Below are 18,363 nucleotides of genomic sequence, written 5' to 3'. Positions count from 1 at the left end.
GTTGCCAAAGAAAACTAGATTCTGGCACCCATTTACTCAAAATTCTAAACAAGTCCAATAAAATAATCTTGTCTAATAGTCTTAATAAATTATTATATCTCATAATATATTGCTAAGGCCTAATATATGTTATGTATCTTCAAGACATTATATGAACAGCTGTTTAAAGATTGAGTGCCTTCAGGGCTGGAGAGATGGCTCAGAGGTTAAGATCACTGACTGCTCTTCCAAAGGTCCTGAGTTCAATTCCCAGCAACCATATGGTGGCTCACAACCATCTGTAATGAGATCTGGTTTACTCTTCTGGCCTGCAGGTGTACATGCAGGCAGAACACTGTACACAAAATAAATAATAAAGAAAACATTAAAAAAAGATTGAGTGCCTTTATATAAATTTATATAAACCACAAAGGACTACTTTATTCAGGACACTAAAAACAGTCTCAAGACCGACATGGATGGTGGCACATACCTTTAATCCCAGGCCAGGACTGAGGTGGATTTCTGAGTTTCAGGCCAGGTTTGTATGAGTACCAAAAACAAAACAAAACAAAACAAAAACCCACAACAAAACACACTTGCACCCACTTGAAAAAAAAAAAATCAAAGGGCAAAGTAATGGCAAAACTGACAGTACACATTCAAATACTGAGCCTCCTAATCTAATCTTGCGCTAACAATCTTATGTGCCTTTTGTCTCCCTAGCATCTCTTATGTCTTAGGACACTGCTATGCATAATTATTACTCATACTATTTTTGGAATGTCTCAATCAAGAGAAGAGTATAGTTAGGGAGAAAAATAAATCTCAATACCTTGAAATTCTGATCACATCTTCAGAGACAAGAATCCATGTTCCCCTCTTGAAAACAAACTCATAAATCAATCTTCACAGAAGTCTTTTAAATTCTGAGCTCTTAATGCAACAGTCTTCTAGCTACAGATTATCCACTTAATGGACCACATAATTCAGCCCGTTTCCAGTGTGGCTCTTTACTAGCAAACCTATAGATAGCCTGTATCCATAACAGCACACAGGCTCGTTGTGAGGATCAACAAGAAGGATGTGTGGTAGTATGCACCCCTATGTTCAGCGTCCAAGCAGGGGCAGAAGGCCAACCAGAAATGCTTAAGATGTTGCCTTAAAAAACAAAACAAGCCTCGTGGATCTCTGTGAGTTCTAAGCCACCCTGGTCTACAACATTTCAGGACAGGACAGTCAAGACTCCTGTCTCAAAAAAAAAAAAAAAAAAAAAAAAAAAACCCCAAAACCAAAGAAAAAAAAAAAACATACAAAGACAGCATAACAAAAGCAGTTTGGGGCTTTTGAGAATGTTTTCTTCCCAGCTCACTAGTCCAGCAATGTTTCTCTTTGCAAATAAATAGTCTCTGCTCAGCATGGTCGAGAACACTTTTAATTCCAGTACTGGGAAGGCACATGAAGGTGGATCTTAGTTTGAAGCCAACATGACCCACAGTGAGAACCTGTCTCAACAACAAAACAAGCAAACTGTCTCTATACCTATAAAAAAAGGGGGTGGTGGGGGGGACTAGGACCAAAAGTAAGTTGGTATATATGTTAAGTACAACAAAATATGTAAGGACAAGTTCTATAGGCAATTAAGAGCTAGAGTCTGAATAATACTCATTATAAGTAGAGACAACTACCAAGTAAGAAGTATTCAAAAGAGTCAGAACACAGCACACCAATAATAATTGAGAGGTGTTAAAAAAGAAGCCTATTTCCTCCTAGACTTTTAGCACTGCACCTACTTGGGCGATTTGGAAAAAATTCCAACCAGTGTCCATCACAGAAAAATAGCTATGATTCCACTATAACTACCAAAGGGACAAGTCAGCTTTAACTCTAATATTGCAAAAAGAGTAATATGAGAGCCCACTTGGGAAACCCTCAAGGAAGGGGGGAAAACGGTAAAAGCAAGCTTATCTTTGCAGGCAGCATCTGTCTCCCTAGTAATGAAAAAAACAAAAAACCCAAAGGGCAAAGTAACAGCAAAGCTCTGACAACACACACTCAAATAATACAGAGCCTCCTATTCTAATCTTGAGCTAACAGTCCTAATGTGCCTCAAAAATCCTTTTCACCAAGTATACAATCACCTTTCAAAGTACAGCAAACAGAGCAGGGCATGATGGTACACATCTATTATCACAGCACTCAGGAGAAGGAATCAGCAGTATTCAAGGCCAACCTGACCTACAGGGTGAAATGTTGTCTCGAAAAACCCCAACAATGGCTCAGTGATTAAAGAGCACCCACAGCTCCCAACTTTAACTCTAGCTCAGGTGATCTGACACCCTCTTCCTGCCTCCAAGCACTGGCACTCACCTTCATGCATACACATTAACACTTAAAAAATAAAAAGGCTTCTCATTCAGTATGTAGCTCAGGGTGGAGTGTTTGCTTAGCATGCAGGATGCTATCGATGGTCTCTACCATCAAAAACTAAATAAATGGATTGGAGAGATGGATGGCTCAGTTGTTAAGAATACTAGCTGTGCCAGGAGCTGGGGCAGACGCCTTTAATCCCAGCACTCAGGAGGCAGAAGCAGGCAGATCTCTTTGAGTCCAAGACCAGCCTGGCTTACAGAGCTAGTACCAGGACAAGCTCCAAAACTGTACAGAGAAACAGTCTTGGAGCCAGAGAGATGGCTCAGAGGTTAAGAGTACTGACTGCTCTTCCAGAGGTCCTGAGTTCAATTCCCAGCACCCACATGGTGACTCATAACCATCGGTAATGAGATCTGGTGACCACTTCTGGCCTGCAGACATACATGGAGGCTGAACACTGCATGCATAATAAATAAATAAATAAATAAATAAATAAATAAATAAATAAATAAATAAAATTTTAGAGAAGTCTCTAAAAACAAAAACAAAAAAGGAATACTAGCTGTTCTTCCAGAAGACCTGGATTTAAGTCCCAGCACCCATATGACAGCTAATAATTGCTAATAAGTCTAGTTCCAGGAGATCTGATGCTCTCTTCTGGCTTCCATGGGCACTATATGCATGTAGTATATAAGCAAACATGCAGGTAAAACATTCACTCATATATTTTTTCCCCTTTTCTTTTTTCAAGACACAGTTTCTCTGTGAGCTGTCCTGAAACTCACTTTGTTAACCAGGTTGGGCTCAAATTCAGAGATCCACTTGCCTCTGCTTCTAGAGTACTAAAATTAAAGGAGTGTGCCACCACTGCATGGCTGACATATTTTTAATAAAAAACAAAAACCAGTTGGTGAGAAGGTACAGTAGGCAATGTGCTTACCTTATAAGCATGAAGATCCAGGTTCGATTCCTAGTCAAAAAGTGGGGAGGAGGCACTCCTCTATTCTTTTAAAGTTTCACCATAAGAATTTTGTAACATACACATATGAAAAATAAAACACTGTTTTCCAATACAAAGCTGTTTTAGGTGCTGCCACTTTCTCAAGTATTCTCCATTAAGCCAGTCTCAGACTACTCAGGTTCTTTCCAACAAAGGTTATTTAATCTTAGAAACTTCCTAAGCACATACTGTTTTGTCAAATGACTCAGTCACAAGATATCTATTTGAAAATGGACAGTGGAAAAAAATGTACTGTGTTTTACAACAAATTCAACTTTTCCCCTAGAAAGGTTCTAACAGCAATTCATCCTGTAACTTTTCCTAAAGCCCTTCAAATAAGGCCATCAGCAATCCTACAAGGTGAGACAGAAGTGGTAGTTGAAAGTAACTGGGTGACAGAAGCAGGGGAATGGTTCCAAATTCAAGGCTACCAAAGTCTACACTGTAGAGTCTAAAAGCTAGTCAGTTATCTATCTCAAAATATGGGGGAATAGCAAAATTGGAGGAGAAAAGGAATCGGAAACTTCAAGGCATCTCTAAAGCAAAGGCTGAAAAAAGTGACCATGAGACTGACTGGAGGTGTAGCTCAAAGGAAAGAGTGCTTATCTAGCATCCTCAAGACCCTAGGATCCAAGTGGGGTGGACAGGGAAGTAAAAATGAACACACTCAAAGGCTGAGACTTTCCACAGTAAAGTGTTAGGATTAACTAAAGACAGACCCCTCAGCCAGGCGGTGGTGGCACATGCCTTTAATCCCAGCAGTTAGGAGACAGAGGCAGGTGGATCTCTGTGAGTTCGAGACCAGCCTGGTCTACAAGAGCTAGTTCCAGGACAGGCTCTAGAAACTACAGGGAAACCCTGTCTCGAAAAACAAAACAAAAAAAAAAAAAACAAAAAAAAAAACAAAACAAAACAACCACACACACACACACAAAAAAAACGGACCTCCCCCCCCCCCCCCCCCCCGCTGTGGGATGGAACCAAGGGCCTTGTGCATCCTGGGCACTCCTAATGAGCTATAACATCACACGTTCACACATTTTTGGTTTGTCTGTTTTTAGACAGAAGCTCATGTAGCCTGGGCAAATCTTAAACTTGTTATGAGGGGAACTCAGCCTCCCAAATGCTGAAATCACAAGACATGAACCAGTTAAGCAATGGTGTTTAATTCTCCCTAAAATAAAAGACCTGGAATTTCCTCTATTAACAAAGTAGCCATTACTTAGTAAATGCTTTATCAACAAGTGTTTAAATACTTTCAGCCTCCCAAACCCTAAAGCTTCTGGAGTCTTACAAATCTGATGGCAGACAAAATTCAGAGACATAAGCTGTTGGTCTTAGAACCAAAATGTTTCTCTAACTCTACGCACTTTCTCAAGTAATAGTAAGTCAGTGTGAACAGAGTTCCACAGGGGCAGAGTCTGAGGTTTTCCTTCTCCAAGAAAACTTATTTGGCCCAGGAAGGTCCACCATGTAAATCTAGCTACTTTGGAGGGTCAGGGCACAGGGCACAGCACTATTATTTTCCTCGATTCCCAGCCCGCTTTCTGAGACATGGTCTCACTCAATTTCCCAGTAATGAATGGTAACCTTGACTGAACTCACTCAGTATAGCCTGGACACACTTTGCTCTTTGGAGCTTTTCAGCGTCAACCCGCCCCCCCCCCCCCCCTTAAAAGCTGGGACTCACCGGGCCGAGCTAATAAACCTACAAAAACAAACCGAGGACTCTTGACAGGATTCCGAAAAGGGGATGACGAAGTCTGGCTATCCTGATTTCTGAAACCCTGCAAGCACGAGAGGTGCCTTCACCTGCACACTATGCCTGTCGCTAAGGATGAACACCGAGCGAGCAGGGATCATTTCTCTCCACTGTTACCAACTGCGCACTCGAGAGGAAGAAGGGCTAGGAAGAGGCGGAAGAACTCCGGGCCAGAGCCCGGGTCCGGGGCCATTCTCCCGCACTTCCTGCAGAAGAGCTGGACGCCGGAGCTCTCGGAACCCGCAACGAGGCCCATGCGGGCACCTTCTCGGTCCTGCCGCCGTTGGCTGCTCGCACACGTGATAACCGGGCGCGTTCCTCTCCCGCCCCTAACTTCGCGGATCTGAGAAACTGAGACGAGAGCAGCCCGGCACCATGGTTGTAATGTGGAGGGGTAGAAAGCCTTCGTGGCGCGCCCCTCGCGACCCCGTGAGAGGAGCAGCGGGACTCGGGTTCGCGCGAGCCTACGCGCCATCACTGCTCCCAGAGTAAGGAGCAGGCCACAGGCCTGAGGCCTGAGGCCTCGACGGCGCCCGGCCAGGCGGGAGGGAAGCGCCGACGGTAGGGGGCGGCCCGTCAGGCGCTCTCGGCTTCGTCATCGTCTCGGCCTCCGCCGCCCCCAACTCTCGGCAGGGAGAGGCCTGCGCAGACGCCGCGCCGCCATGGGGGAAGAGAAGCGGCCAACACACCTAACGGAGCTGCGGAGAAGCCTGGCTGCGGGAAGAGGAGGGCAAACCGCTGTTAGAACACTCACCCTTTCGGCCCGGGAGCCCCGTTGCCGCTCGGCACGCAGGGCGCGCCGCTCTCTTCCTCCATTTTGGGCTCTGTCGCTGCCACTTCAGCCGCCGCTTCGACCCCTGCCGCCATTTTCTCCGCGTCTGGGCTTTGTGTGAGCGAGCGAGCCGTGCCGAACTGCGCCTGCGCGCTCACGTGACCCCGCACGACCAGTAACGCCTGCGTGTGCTGCGACCGGCTCCCGCTTCCTACTCGCCTCGGGTCCCGCCCCCGGCTTCCATACCACGCCCCCTGGCTCCCAGGCCACGCCTCCCGGCGCCGGTGGGTTCCGCTGTGTGCGCATCTATTGACATGGTCACTGCAGCTTACTTCTTCTCCCCCTTCTGTTTTATTAATTTTTCTTGTTTCTTTTTTGAGGCAATGTTTCACTACGTAAGATCCTTCAGCCCCTACCTATCAAGTACAGGAATTAAAAACATGCATCACCACGTCTATTAATTTATTTTTTAACAACTTCATATATATATATTTTGAGTTGCTTGTGACTTTGTGGGGCGGGCCTTTCGAGACCGGGTTTCTCTGTGTAGTCCTGACTGCCCTGGAATTCACTCTGTAGACCAAGCTGGCCTCGGAACTCAGAGAGCTCTGCCTCCCAAGTGCTAGAATTAAAGGCCTGCTTGGTTTTGGTTTTTTTGTTTGTTTGTTTGTTTGTTTGTTTGTTTAGACAGGGTTTCTAGTCAGTGCTGGCCTGGAACTCTGTGTAGCAGAATCTGGCCTTGAATGTCTGACTACCCACCTCCACATCCCAAGTGCTGGAATGATAGACTAGAGAAACCATGTTCACTTCGTTTGGTGCTAGGAATGGAACCCAGGGACTTTAACATGCTAGGCAAGCACTCTACCAGCTTCAATCCCTGACACTATACTGTATTTCTTTTATCATATTTACCTCCAGTTACTATCTTATTCCCCCTCCCACTGAACCTTCCATGTCGTTGTTTTGTGACCTAGGGAGTTAGGATCGCTTACATGAGCATAAATAATGGGTTTATTTACCTGAGCATGGGCAACTAAACACTGGCTACACTACTGAAGAAAATGACACCTCCTTCCTCCAGCAACTACCACCAATAGGTCCTCAGGGAGGGGTGACGCTATGATTTCATGGGTGGCAACAGCCATGGCATGTCAAGGAGACACCAGCTTTCTTTAAATGGAACTAGGGCAGAAAGAAAACGAAAACTCTGTCGACAGGAATACTTTTTATTAGTGTGTGTTGGGTTTGTGTGTGTGTGTGTGTGTGTGTGTGTGTGTGTGTGTGTGTGTGTGACTCAATATAGGTCTTGAGCATTCCATGGCCTGCAAGCTGGAGTTATTTTCTCTTTCCACCAAGTGGGTTCAAATGCAAATTATCAGGTTTGGTAGCCACAGCGTTGGTCCTATATGCAGAATTCTCAATAGGCTAACATCTATGCAATTCAAAGTGTTAGGAGAGATGTACACAGAACCTCCCTCCCAGCCTTTCCCCTGCCCCCCTTTTCCCTCCCTCTCTGTCTCTTGATGGCACCTCCTGGGGCACTCTTACACCATCTCCAGAGGTGTAAAGTTAGGATAAAAAGAAGTCGGTGCCAAGCTTGGCGGGCCAGGAGAGCAAATGTGTCTTCTGTAATTATGTAAGCTTCTATAAGATCTATAGATGTCGGACAGTTCACCTGATCATCTTAGCTCTGCTCCTCAGCCGTACTGTTCCAGCCATGAAGTCTCCCAGCCTGCTCTTGCTACAGGCCAAACAGATCCCGGCCTCTGAGTCTCAGCCTTCTGCAAAACTGACTTTCCCTTGCCTTTCCAGTTAGGGCAACAAGATATTGTTTTCTGGGGTTTTTTTTTTGTTTTGTTTTGTTTTGGTTTGGTTTCGATGGTTGGTTTTCTCGAGACGGGGTTTCATCTGTAGCTGTGGAGCCTCTTCTGGAACTAGCTCATATAGACCAGGCTGGCCTTGAACTCACTGAGATCCGCCTGCTTCTGCCTCCCAAGGATTAAAGGTGTGCACCACCGCCTGTTTTTGATGTGCCGCCATGCCCTACCCTGCCCTGAGAATGAGTTTACGGACTAGGTAAGGGAAGGACCACACTCTATCAGATTCACTGGCAATGCTGATGAGCATAATGTTCTGAGGTTCCATTTGCTTATCTGAAAGCAGGGTTAATAAAAGACGCTCCAAGCCGGGTGGTGGTGGTGGCGGCATGCCTTTAATCCCAGCACTCGGGAGGCAGAGGCAGGCAGATCTCTGTGAGTTCGAGGCCAGCCTGGTCTACAAGAGCTAGTTTCAGGACAGGCTCCAAAGCTACAGAGAAACCCTGTCTCGAAACAAAAACAAAAACAAAAGACTCTCCAGAAAGCACCTTTCAGAGCAGCCCTGGGCATTAAATGCAGGAAGATGCCACGTGCCCTTTAACTGTTAAGTAACTCAGCATGCAACAAGAGCTCAAAGGTGAGCTAGTCAGGCATGGTGGCCCATACCTGTAATCTCAATATTCGAGAGGCAGAGACAAGAGGATTGCCACAAATTTGAGGCCAGCCAACAGGGGCTACATATTGAGGTGAGGCCAACTAAACAAAGAAAAGAGGACAAGGAGCAACAGAAGCTGTTACTACTATGGTCACATTCTACATCTTTCTAGAGTCTGCTTGGGGGTTGGGTACAAAGCTTAATACTGGAGCACCCGGAATCCCCAGCTCCTAAAGCTGTAGAACTTCAGATGAAGTTTTATACACTGGGCCTCGGTCTTCACACCTTTAAAATGGAAGTAATAACTGTTCCTTCCCCAGAGAAGAGATGTGAACCAGGCTTAGAATTGCGTCTCATCCATGGTAATCCCAGGTAAGAGTGGATAGTATCATTAGTTATTAGTATAAAGGGCCTCAGTACATAGGGCTCACTGGAAATAGAAAGCAAGCAGAAATTGTCCTTACCTTTTCCCCTTGGGAATGGAACAAGGGCCTCCTACATGCTAAGCATGTTTTGTGCCATTGGGCTACACTGATACTCTCATGTTGGCTTTTGCTGTTATTATTGTTAATTTGCTTGTTTTTGTGGTTTTGAGGGTTTGTGTGGTTTTTTGTTTTTGTTTTATTTTGATTTTTAATAGGATCTCTCTATTTAGGCTGTTCTGGAACTCCCTATGTAGACCAGTCTAGCCTTGAACTCAGAGATCTTACTGCCTCTGTCTCCTGAGTGCTAAAGGTACTAAAGTCATGTGCCACCACACATGGCTTATTCTATTTTCTAGAGACATGGTCTCACTATACAGCCCTGGCCAGCCTGGAACTCGCTATGTATTTCAGACTGTCCTCAAACTCATAGAGATCTGCCTACCTTTGCCTCTGTGTGCTGGGATTAAAGATGTGTGCCACCACAGAAGGCCCTTTGTGATCTGTGTGTATGGGTGCTTGCCTACCTGTGTATCTGTGTACCATGTGTATGCTCGGTGTCAGTGGAGACCAGAAGAGGATACTGAATCCCCCAAAACTGGAGTCACAGTTGGTTGCAAGCCATCACATGAGTGCTGAGAATTGAACCCAGGTCCTCTTCAATGGAAGAGCAGCCAGTGCTCTTAACCACTGAGCCAATTTTCAAACACACACTCTCCCCACTTTGTTATTATTATATTATTATTCTTTTTTTTTTTTTTTTTTGGTTTCTCGAGACAGGGTTTTTCTGCAGCTTTAGAGCCTGTCCTGGAGCTAGCTCTTGTAGACCAGGCTGGTCTCGAACTTCCAGAGATATTATTATTATTCTTAATGTCATTTGTTGCTGAGGACATCACTCCATAGAGAGTATTTGCCTAGACTATGTGAAGCTCTGAATTGAATCCTCAGTACCATTAAAATACACACACACACACACACACACACACATATCCAGTGAGATTTCACTGCATAGTAAACCATGCCTCAATAAAATTATACATATACATACATATGTGTGTACATATATATATATATACATACACGCATATATGTGTGTGTACACAAACATATTGCCAAGCATGGTGTTATATATGGCTTTAGTAATGCCAACACTCAGAAGACAGAGGTAAGAGGATGTCTTTGATTTCCAGGCCAGTCAGAGCTACCTACAGACACGTCTCAAAGTGTGTATGCTTTACTAAAGTATATTAAAAACTACATTTATGTAATGATCCTGGAACTCAAACCCAATTCAATCACTGAACTACATCACCAGCTAAAATAATTATTTTAAAATCATTTTAAAAATAAATATAAAAAGACTTAAACCATTTATTGGGGCGGGAGAGATGGCTCAGTAGTTAAGAGCACTCGCTGCTCTTATAGAAGACAGGTTTTTCCTGGCACTCACATGTCAGCTCACAGCCATCTGGAACTCCAACCAGTTCCTAGGAATATCTTGCCCTCTTCTGGCTTCCTTGGGCACTGCATGAACATGGTAGCCATATATGTGGGGAAAACAAAACACTCATACACATAAAGAATAAATTTTTTAAAGACCATTCATCATAAATCCTGCCCAGACCAGCGTGGTGGCTCAATGGGTGAGCGCACTTGTGCAAACCTGAAAACCTGTTTACTGGGGCCACATAAGGGTTGAAGGAGAGACCCTGCTCTCTAACGAGGTTTCTTCCGACCTCTCCCTTGTCCTGCTCTGTGCACGCAGAGGCCAGAGGTTAATGTTGCTGTCTCCACTCATCTTCTCCACCTTACCCACTGAGGCGAGGTCTCTCAGCTGAACCCAGAGCTTTGCCCCTATGGCTAGTTCAGCTAGCCAGCTTGCTCTGGGAACTCCTGGGTGCTGGGCTAGCATCACCAGGGACACACACATAAACACACCCCAAATTTATATATTTAGGAATTCTGGTCTTCTTCATGTTCATGTAGCGAGCACTTTAACCACTGAGTTGTCTCCCCAGGCCCTGCATCCTGTTCTTAAAACTCCGCTTTCACTTCATCCTTAGTCTTCCGTGTTAGCCTTAACTGTCAGCATGAGAGAATCAAGAGTGCCTGGCAAGATGAGCCTCTGGGCATGACTGTGGAAAACACACTGTTTTTTTCTTGTGGTTTTTCGAGACAGGGTTTCTCTGTAGCTTTGGAGCCTCTCCTAGAACTAGCTCTTGTAGACCAGGCTGGCCTCAAACTCACAGAGATCCTCCTGCCTCTGCCTCCTGAGTGCAGGATTAAAGGTGTGCGCCATCACCGCCCCGCCCTGGGAATCATCTTGATTGTACTGATTGATGCAGAAAGACTCAACTGTGCCTTGATTTCCCCACCATAAGGGACTGTAGCTGGAGCTAAAATAAATGCTTTCTCTCTTAAGTTGCCTTTTTAAAAATTTTATGTGTATGGGTATTTTGCCTGCATGGATGTATGTGCACCACATGTGGGCAGTGTCCATGGAAGACAAAAGAGGGCACTGGATCCCCTGGAACTGGGGTTAGGGACAACTTCAAGCTGCCATATGAGTACTGGGAATTGAACAAAGTCCTTTACAAGAGTGGCCAGTGTTCCTAACCACTGAGCCATCTCTGCACTCCCACTTTAGTTGCTTTTATCTGAGTACTTTATCATAGAAATAAGAAAAGAAATGAAGCCGGGCAGATGGCAGAGGCAGGCGGATCTCTGTAAGTTGGAGGCCAGTCTAGTCTATAGAGGGAGTTCCAGAATAGGTTCCAAATCTACACAGAGAAACCCTGTCTCAAAAAACAACAACAACAAAAAAAAAAACCAAAAAAACAAAAAAAGGAAAGAAAAAAGAAAAGGAAAGAAAAAAAAGCAAGACAGCTTCATAACAGATCCCTCAAAACAAGCCAAGTGTTTTCTACTCTTTGTCCTCATAGAATCACTCACTTGGAACAGTTTAGAAATGTAATTGATGAGTCCATGTTAGCCAGCAAGGGCTCCTTTTATTCATTCAGGGGTGGGTTTTTGAAATGCAGTGCAACTTTATATAAAGTCAAGAATGCCAGAAAAGCAAGCCGGCCAGGTGCAGAGTAGCGCTAGAAGCTTGCTGAAACCTTCCAGCCCAACGGGCACCCTCAGCACAAGCAGCCAAAGCTGCTAGCCACGGAGTGTCAAACCGATCTCAGAATGAGATGAGGGTGCCTGCTCCATCCAAAGCTCAGGTCTGTCCATCTGTCCCTGTCATGTACAATAATGTGTAAAATAAAACCCTTCAAAGTATGTTCATCCAGGAGCACAGAGCAGGGATTGCTGTGGCTCTTTGCCTGAGAAGCATCGTGGCTGTGCATGAAAGGTCAGACAGCTTCCATCCTTCCGAAGCAAGGCATTGTCATCTGCCTCTGGTTTCTCCACCACCTCAGGGCTCTGCCAGTCTGGTCTTCACACAGGGGTCTCCTCTGCCACCTTTTTTAAGAGTCCAGTAGCCAGCAAGGAGTGGTGGGGGTCCTCGGAGCCATCTGCTTCCCGAATCTTCAGACGGACTTTCTGATTGGTCTTCCTCCATTCTGAGTACAGCTGGCAATGGTATCGAAAAGAGACCTGCAGGGGGCAGTCCTGCAGTGGGTGAGAGGATAGAGACAGGCCTCTACCCGGGGGCGGGGGGGCTGGCATTTGCCACAGAGCAAACCTGGGGGCAGCACCACATCTGGCACTTCTGTATACTGTACATACACTCACCCATTGGTCCTTGGAGGATACTCTGATAAGTTATGAGTCCTATAAAAGTGAGGGCTCCACCATCTTAACCCCAGCAGAAAGCAAGGCTCTTCCCTTCTACAGCTGATGAGAATGGATTCCTACCAGTCTCTTGGGATTATTTAACCCCGAGCAGTCACACAATGGCCCAACCTGTTCCTTCATAGGTAAGAGGATAAAACTGGTGATGTGTTTAAGGGACTGGAAAGATGGCTCAGTGGGTAGGAGTACTTGCTGTATAAGCTTAAGGACCTGAGTTCGAATCCCCAGCATCCATGTAAAAAGCTGAGCATGATCCTGTGTCCTACCTATAACCCCAAACTGGGAAATGGAGGGAGCCAGAGATAAGAGAATTGCTAGGACTCACATGTGTACACACATACACACTCATGAATACAGACACATTTACACAGTCACACACGCACATTCATACAGACACATTCACTCATAAAAACACAGTAAGATGCACATAGCATGCACACACACACACACACACACACACACAGACTAAGAGAAGTGAGAGCTGGAGCCACAGCTCAGTGTAAAGTACTTATACAGCATGTGAGGGACACTGGACTCCAATTGGAGTACCATTAAAAAGAGTCCAGCTGCTAGTGCAGGAATGTGACCCAGCTGCTCAGAAGACTAAGACAGGACAATCGCAAGTCTAAGGTCTGTTAGGACAACAGAGTGAGTTCAAGGCCTGTCTGGGCAACCTAGTGAGAAACTGTCTCAAAACAACATAAAAAGACTGGGGATGTAACTCAGCAGTGGCAGGTGGATCTCTGTCAGTTCGAGACCAGCATGGTCTACAAGAGCTAGTTCCAGGACAGGCTCCAAAAGCCATAAAGAAACCCTGTCTCGAAAAACCAAAAAAAAAAAAAAAAAAAAAAAAAAAAAAAAAAAAAAAAAAAAAAAACAAAAAACAAAAAAAACCTCGCAGCTCCTTCTCCAGCACCATATCTGCCTGCATGTTGCCTTGCTTCTCACCATGATGATAAGAGGCTAACCCTCTGAAACTGTAAGCCACCCAACTAAATGTTGCCTTTATAAGAGTGGCTGTGGTCATGGTGTCTCTTCACAGCAATAGAAACTCTAAGACAGGCCACTGAGCCTGACAACCTGAGTCTGATAACCAGGACCTAGAAGGTGTGGAAGGGGAGCACCAACTTTTATATGTTGTCATCTACCCAGCACACACACACACACACACAGAGAGAGAGAGAAGGGGAGCACCAACTTTTATATGTTCTCATCTACCCAGCACACACACACACAGAGAGAGAGAGAAGGGGAGCACCAACTTTTATATGTTGTCATCTACCCAGCACACACACACAGACTAAATGTAATTTTAAAATTATTTTTAAAACATGGGCATCAAGGGGCTGGAGAGATGGCTCAGAGGTTAAGAGCATTGCCTGCTCTTCCAAAGGTCCTGAGTTCAATTCCCAGCAACCACATGGTGGCTCACAACCATCTGTAATGGGGTCTGGTGCCCTCTTCTGGCCTGCAGGCATACACACAGACAGAATATTGTATACATAATAAATAAATAAATAAATATTTTTTAAAAAGAAGTTACTCTAAAGTTTAAACAAAACAAAACAAAACAAAAAAATGGGCATCATGCCAGACAGTGGTGGCTCATGCATTTAATTCCATCACTTGGGAGGTAGAGGCAAGCAGATTTCTGTAAGTTCCAGGTCACACTGATCTACATATCGAGTTCCAGGCCTGCCAGGGCCACATCACAAACAAACAAACAAACAAACAAATAAATAAATAGTGGATGAGCTGGAGAGATGGCTTGGAGGATAACTGTTCTCGACCTACCCCCAAGAATCCTTATGGAAAAGGAAAGAAGAGAGTCCTTCAGGCTGTCCTCTAACCTTCACATACATGTCATGACACACATGCTCTCACACCCACATACAAATAAAATAAATGAATGTAATGATAAAATATAAAAATAAGATGGACAGAGACTGAGAAAGGCACCCAATATTGGCCTCTGGCCTCCACATCTATGTGCTCTGTGCACACACTTCTGCACCCATACACTTACGAACACAGAAAAACATTCTGTGTGTGCTAGGGACTAACTTCATGGTAAAGCACTTGCTTAGAATACTCAAGCTCCTGGATTCCATTCCCAGCACCACAGAAAGGAAAGAGAAAGAAGGAAGGGAGGGAGGGAGAGAAAAAGGGAGGGAGGGAAAGAGGGAGAGAGGGAAAGAGGGAGAGAGGGAAAGAGGGAAAAAGGAAGGGAGAAAGAACTTCATTGGTAGTGGCCCAAAGTACTATTCGTAACAGGGTGAAAAATCCCCCACATTGTCAAAGTACCAGATGAGTCAAAGGGATTGAATAAATATGGTACACCCACACAATGAATGGGTGTTCTCAGTAGCTGCCCCCTTTTCTTCTTAAAGGATACTATCAAAAGATAAAACAAGCAGGTGTAAAACAGTACATATGTTTTCATGTAATTTATATATTTTAAAATATGTGTCCCTTACGGCAGGAAAGCATCTTGAGAACTGCATCACATCCTTGCTGTGCAAACACTGGCAGCTGATGTGGGAAGTCCTTCTGTATGTGTGTTGCTTTTATTGGTTAATGAATAAAGAAACTGCTTTGAGCCTATAGCAGCACAGAACGGACCTAAGTGGGGAAAACTAAATTGAATGCTGGGAGAAAGGAGGTGGAGTCAGGGAGAAGTCATGTATCCCCACCAGAGACAGACGCCAGAAGGAACCTTGCTGGTAAACCACAGCCATATGGTGATACACAGATTAATAGAAATGGGTTAAATTAAAATGCAAGAGCTAGCCAATAAGAAGCTAAAGGTAATAGGCCAAGCAGTGATTTAGTTAATATAGTTTCTGTGTGATTATTTCGGGTCTGGGCAGCCGGGAACAAACAAGCAGCCTCCTCCAACAGGCAGTGCACTAAACAATGTGAGTATGGGGGTGAGCGCCTGTAATCCTAGTACACGGAAGGCGGAGTAGGACTATTACAAAGAGTAAAAGACCAGCCTAGACTGAGATTCTGTCTCATAAAACATGAGGGGTGGGGATAAGGTTCCATTGTGACAGCGTTTGCTTAAGTGTGTGGCGATGCACACCTGTGACCCATGCAGAGAGAACTGGGAAGGTCAGAACTTCAAAGCCATCATCAGCTACTTACTGAGTTCAAGTACAGGCTGTTTGAGATCCTGTTTGTTGTTGTTTTTCAAGACAGGGTTTCTTTGTGTAGTACTGGCTGTCCTGGAACTCACTCTGTAGACCAGGCTGGCCTCAAACTCAGAGATCTGCTTGCTTCTGCCTCCCAAGTGCAGGGACTAAAGGTGTGTGCCACCACTGCCTCACTGGCTTTGAGACCCTCTTTAAAAAGCCTCTGTGTGTGTGTGTGTGTGTGTGTGTGTGTGCTGCTAGTTTAAAACCAAGGGTCTCTCTCATGCTCAATAAGAAATCTACCACTGATCTGGAAACAACTTCTTGATACGAGGAATGACCCATAGCTGGACAAATGGAGAATGCAAGGACTCTGGACTCCCTCTCTGATCAAAGATGTCACTGCTTGCTTTAGTGGTACCCCTACTTCTTTATCTTATCACTTTCTGTTTCAATAATAGTCTTAGTGTTCTCTACGTTCCCCTCCCCTTTCCATTCTCCATATTCTCTCTCTCTCCCTCTCCCTCTCCCTCTCTCTCCCTCTCTCTCTCTCTCTCTCTCTCTCTCTCTCTCTCTCTCTCTTTCTCTCTCTCTCTTTCTCTCCTGGTTTTTCTAGACAATGTTTCTTTTTTTAAAAATTTATTTATTATGTATATAGTGCTCTGGGCACCAGATCTCATTATAGATGGGTGTGAGCCATCATGTGGTTGCTGGGAATTGAACTCAGGACCTCTGGAATAGCAGTCAGTTCTCTTAACCTCTGAGCCATCTCTCCAGCCCGAGACGGGGTTTCTCTGTAGCTTTGGAGCCTATCCTGGAACTAGCTCCTGTAGCCCAGGCTGGCCTCGAACTCACAGAGATCCGCCTGCCTCTGCCTCCCAAGTGCTGGGATTAAAGGCGTGCGCCACCACCGCCCGGCCTCCATTCTCTTCTCTTCTTCCTTTTAACTACTTTTTAAATGTATTCTTACTATATTTTATAGTGTGTGTGTGTGTGTGTGTGTGTGTGTGTGTGTATACACTAGCGCATATGTGTAGACATCAGAGATAACTTGTAGGAATCAGCTCTCCCTCTCTACCATGTGGGTCCCGGGGAGATTGAACATAGTTTGACAGCCATGAAGGCAATTGCCTTCACCCACCAAACACCAACTCACAACTACTTTTTAGTTTAAATTAATTTTTTTCACAGACACATAGAAACCAGTAAATGTTATAGGATATCCCTCCCACATTCATTTTCTATTTATTTCGGGTGCTAGGGATGGAACCTAGAGTCTGATACATGCCAGGAAAGTGCTCTACCATGGGTCCACACTCCCAACGCCTCAATTTTTCAGTCAATACACCTCATACAATCTTTCCTAACTTATTTTGTCTTAAACCTTAAAAAAAAAAGTTGGCGGCTGTTCTTGTTAGGGTCTCCGTATGAAGGTCAGAGGCCAGATCTGTGGAGTAGTTTTCTCCTGCTACCTATGAGGGTCCCAGGGCTTCACCCAGGTGGCCAGGCTTGCCCAGCGAGCACTTTTACTCAGTCAGCCTTCTTGCCAGCCCTGTTTTGTTTTGTTTTGTTTTGTTTTTTGAGAGAGAGTCTCATGCAGTCCAGGCAGGCCTCCACTCAGGTGTCTGTAAACACAGCTGGTATACCTAGTGCTGGGGACTAGAACCCAAGGCTTCTGCACGTTCCCCAAGTGCTGTATCAGCTGAGCCACTCCTCAGTCCCTCCTTGTCTACTCGGGGTCTTTGGATGGAACTATCCCATGTTACCCACACTGTCCTTAACTCCTGGGGACTCATGCTCGATAACTACCAGCTCCCAGCCAAGTTCTTAATAGCTCTCCTTTCATTTTGTTTTTTCTTTTTGAGGCAGGGTCTCTCTGTGAGTCTGGCTGTTCTGGAACTCTGTATGTAGACCAGGCTGGCACTGAGCTCCAGATCACAGAGATCTACCAGTCTCTGACTCCCGAATGCTGAGATTAAAGGTGTGCCCCACCATGCCTACCCTTGTTTACTTATTTGTTTGTCTATTTATTTATTTTTAAATTTAAGTTCTTCTTTATTATTTATTATGTATACAGTATTCTGCCTGCATGTACACCTGCAGACCAGAAGAGGGCATCAGATCTCATTACAGATGGCTGTGAGCCACCATGTGGTTGCTGGGAATTGAGCTCAGGACTTGCAAAAGAACAATCAGTGATCTTAACCTCTGAGCCATCTCTCCAGCACTGTCTACTTATTTATATTGAGACAGAGTTTCATTGTCTAGCCCAAATTGGCCTTAAATTTGTTAGCCATCCTCCTGTCTCAGAGTTCTGCATACGAGATTCCAGGCAGTGTAAATCAGCACAGCTGACTTTTGTCTTATTTTTTTGTTGGCTTGTGGTGCTAGGGAATTAATCTAGGACCTTGCACATGGACCACTGAGGAATCTCTCTAACCGTGTTTAATTTCTTCTGCATTTTTCATCTATTTATTGTGTGTGGTGGAGGGGGTGCACATGTGGAAGTCAGAGGACAACTTACAGAAGTCTGTTCTCTCTCCCATTGTGGGTCCCAGGGATCAAATCAGCTCATCAGACTTAGCAGCAAGTGTTTTTATCTGCCATCTCATGGGCTCTCAATTTCTTTCTCTCCCTCCCTCGTTTCC

At 44.9% G+C, this 18,363-nt stretch overlaps 2 protein-coding genes across 7 annotated transcripts in view; both read right to left on the bottom strand.

Annotated features, from left to right (window-relative positions):
- The window catches only part of Hnrnpm (heterogeneous nuclear ribonucleoprotein M), a 43,029-nt gene extending 36,988 nt beyond the window's left edge, over nt 1-6,041 (bottom strand). For both annotated transcript variants that reach the window (XM_038323511.1, XM_038323520.1), the window contains exon 1: nt 5,869-6,041. In XM_038323511.1, the coding sequence (XP_038179439.1) occupies nt 5,869-5,981 (113 nt within the window). In that variant the 5' untranslated portion in view covers nt 5,982-6,041. The remainder of the gene's footprint in view (nt 1-5,868) is intronic.
- Nucleotides 6,042-11,768: 5,727 nt separating this feature from the next.
- The window catches only part of Marchf2 (membrane associated ring-CH-type finger 2), a 30,846-nt gene continuing 24,251 nt past the window's right edge, over nt 11,769-18,363 (bottom strand). For 3 of the 5 annotated variants that reach the window (XM_038341336.2, XM_038341311.2, XM_038341325.2), the window contains one exon: nt 11,769-12,398. In XM_038341336.2, coding sequence (XP_038197264.1) covers nt 12,225-12,398 — 174 coding nt within the window. In that variant the 3' untranslated portion in view covers nt 11,769-12,224. The remainder of the gene's footprint in view (nt 12,399-18,363) is intronic. The other 2 variants (XM_038341316.2, XM_038341345.2) reach the window with 1 other exon arrangement.

This window comes from Arvicola amphibius, chromosome 1, assembly GCF_903992535.2.
Source record: "Arvicola amphibius chromosome 1, mArvAmp1.2, whole genome shotgun sequence".
Classification (NCBI taxonomy): Eukaryota; Metazoa; Chordata; class Mammalia; order Rodentia; family Cricetidae; genus Arvicola; species Arvicola amphibius.
Note: the sequence above shows the minus strand (reverse complement) of the source record. Positions and strands in the feature narration are given on the sequence as shown.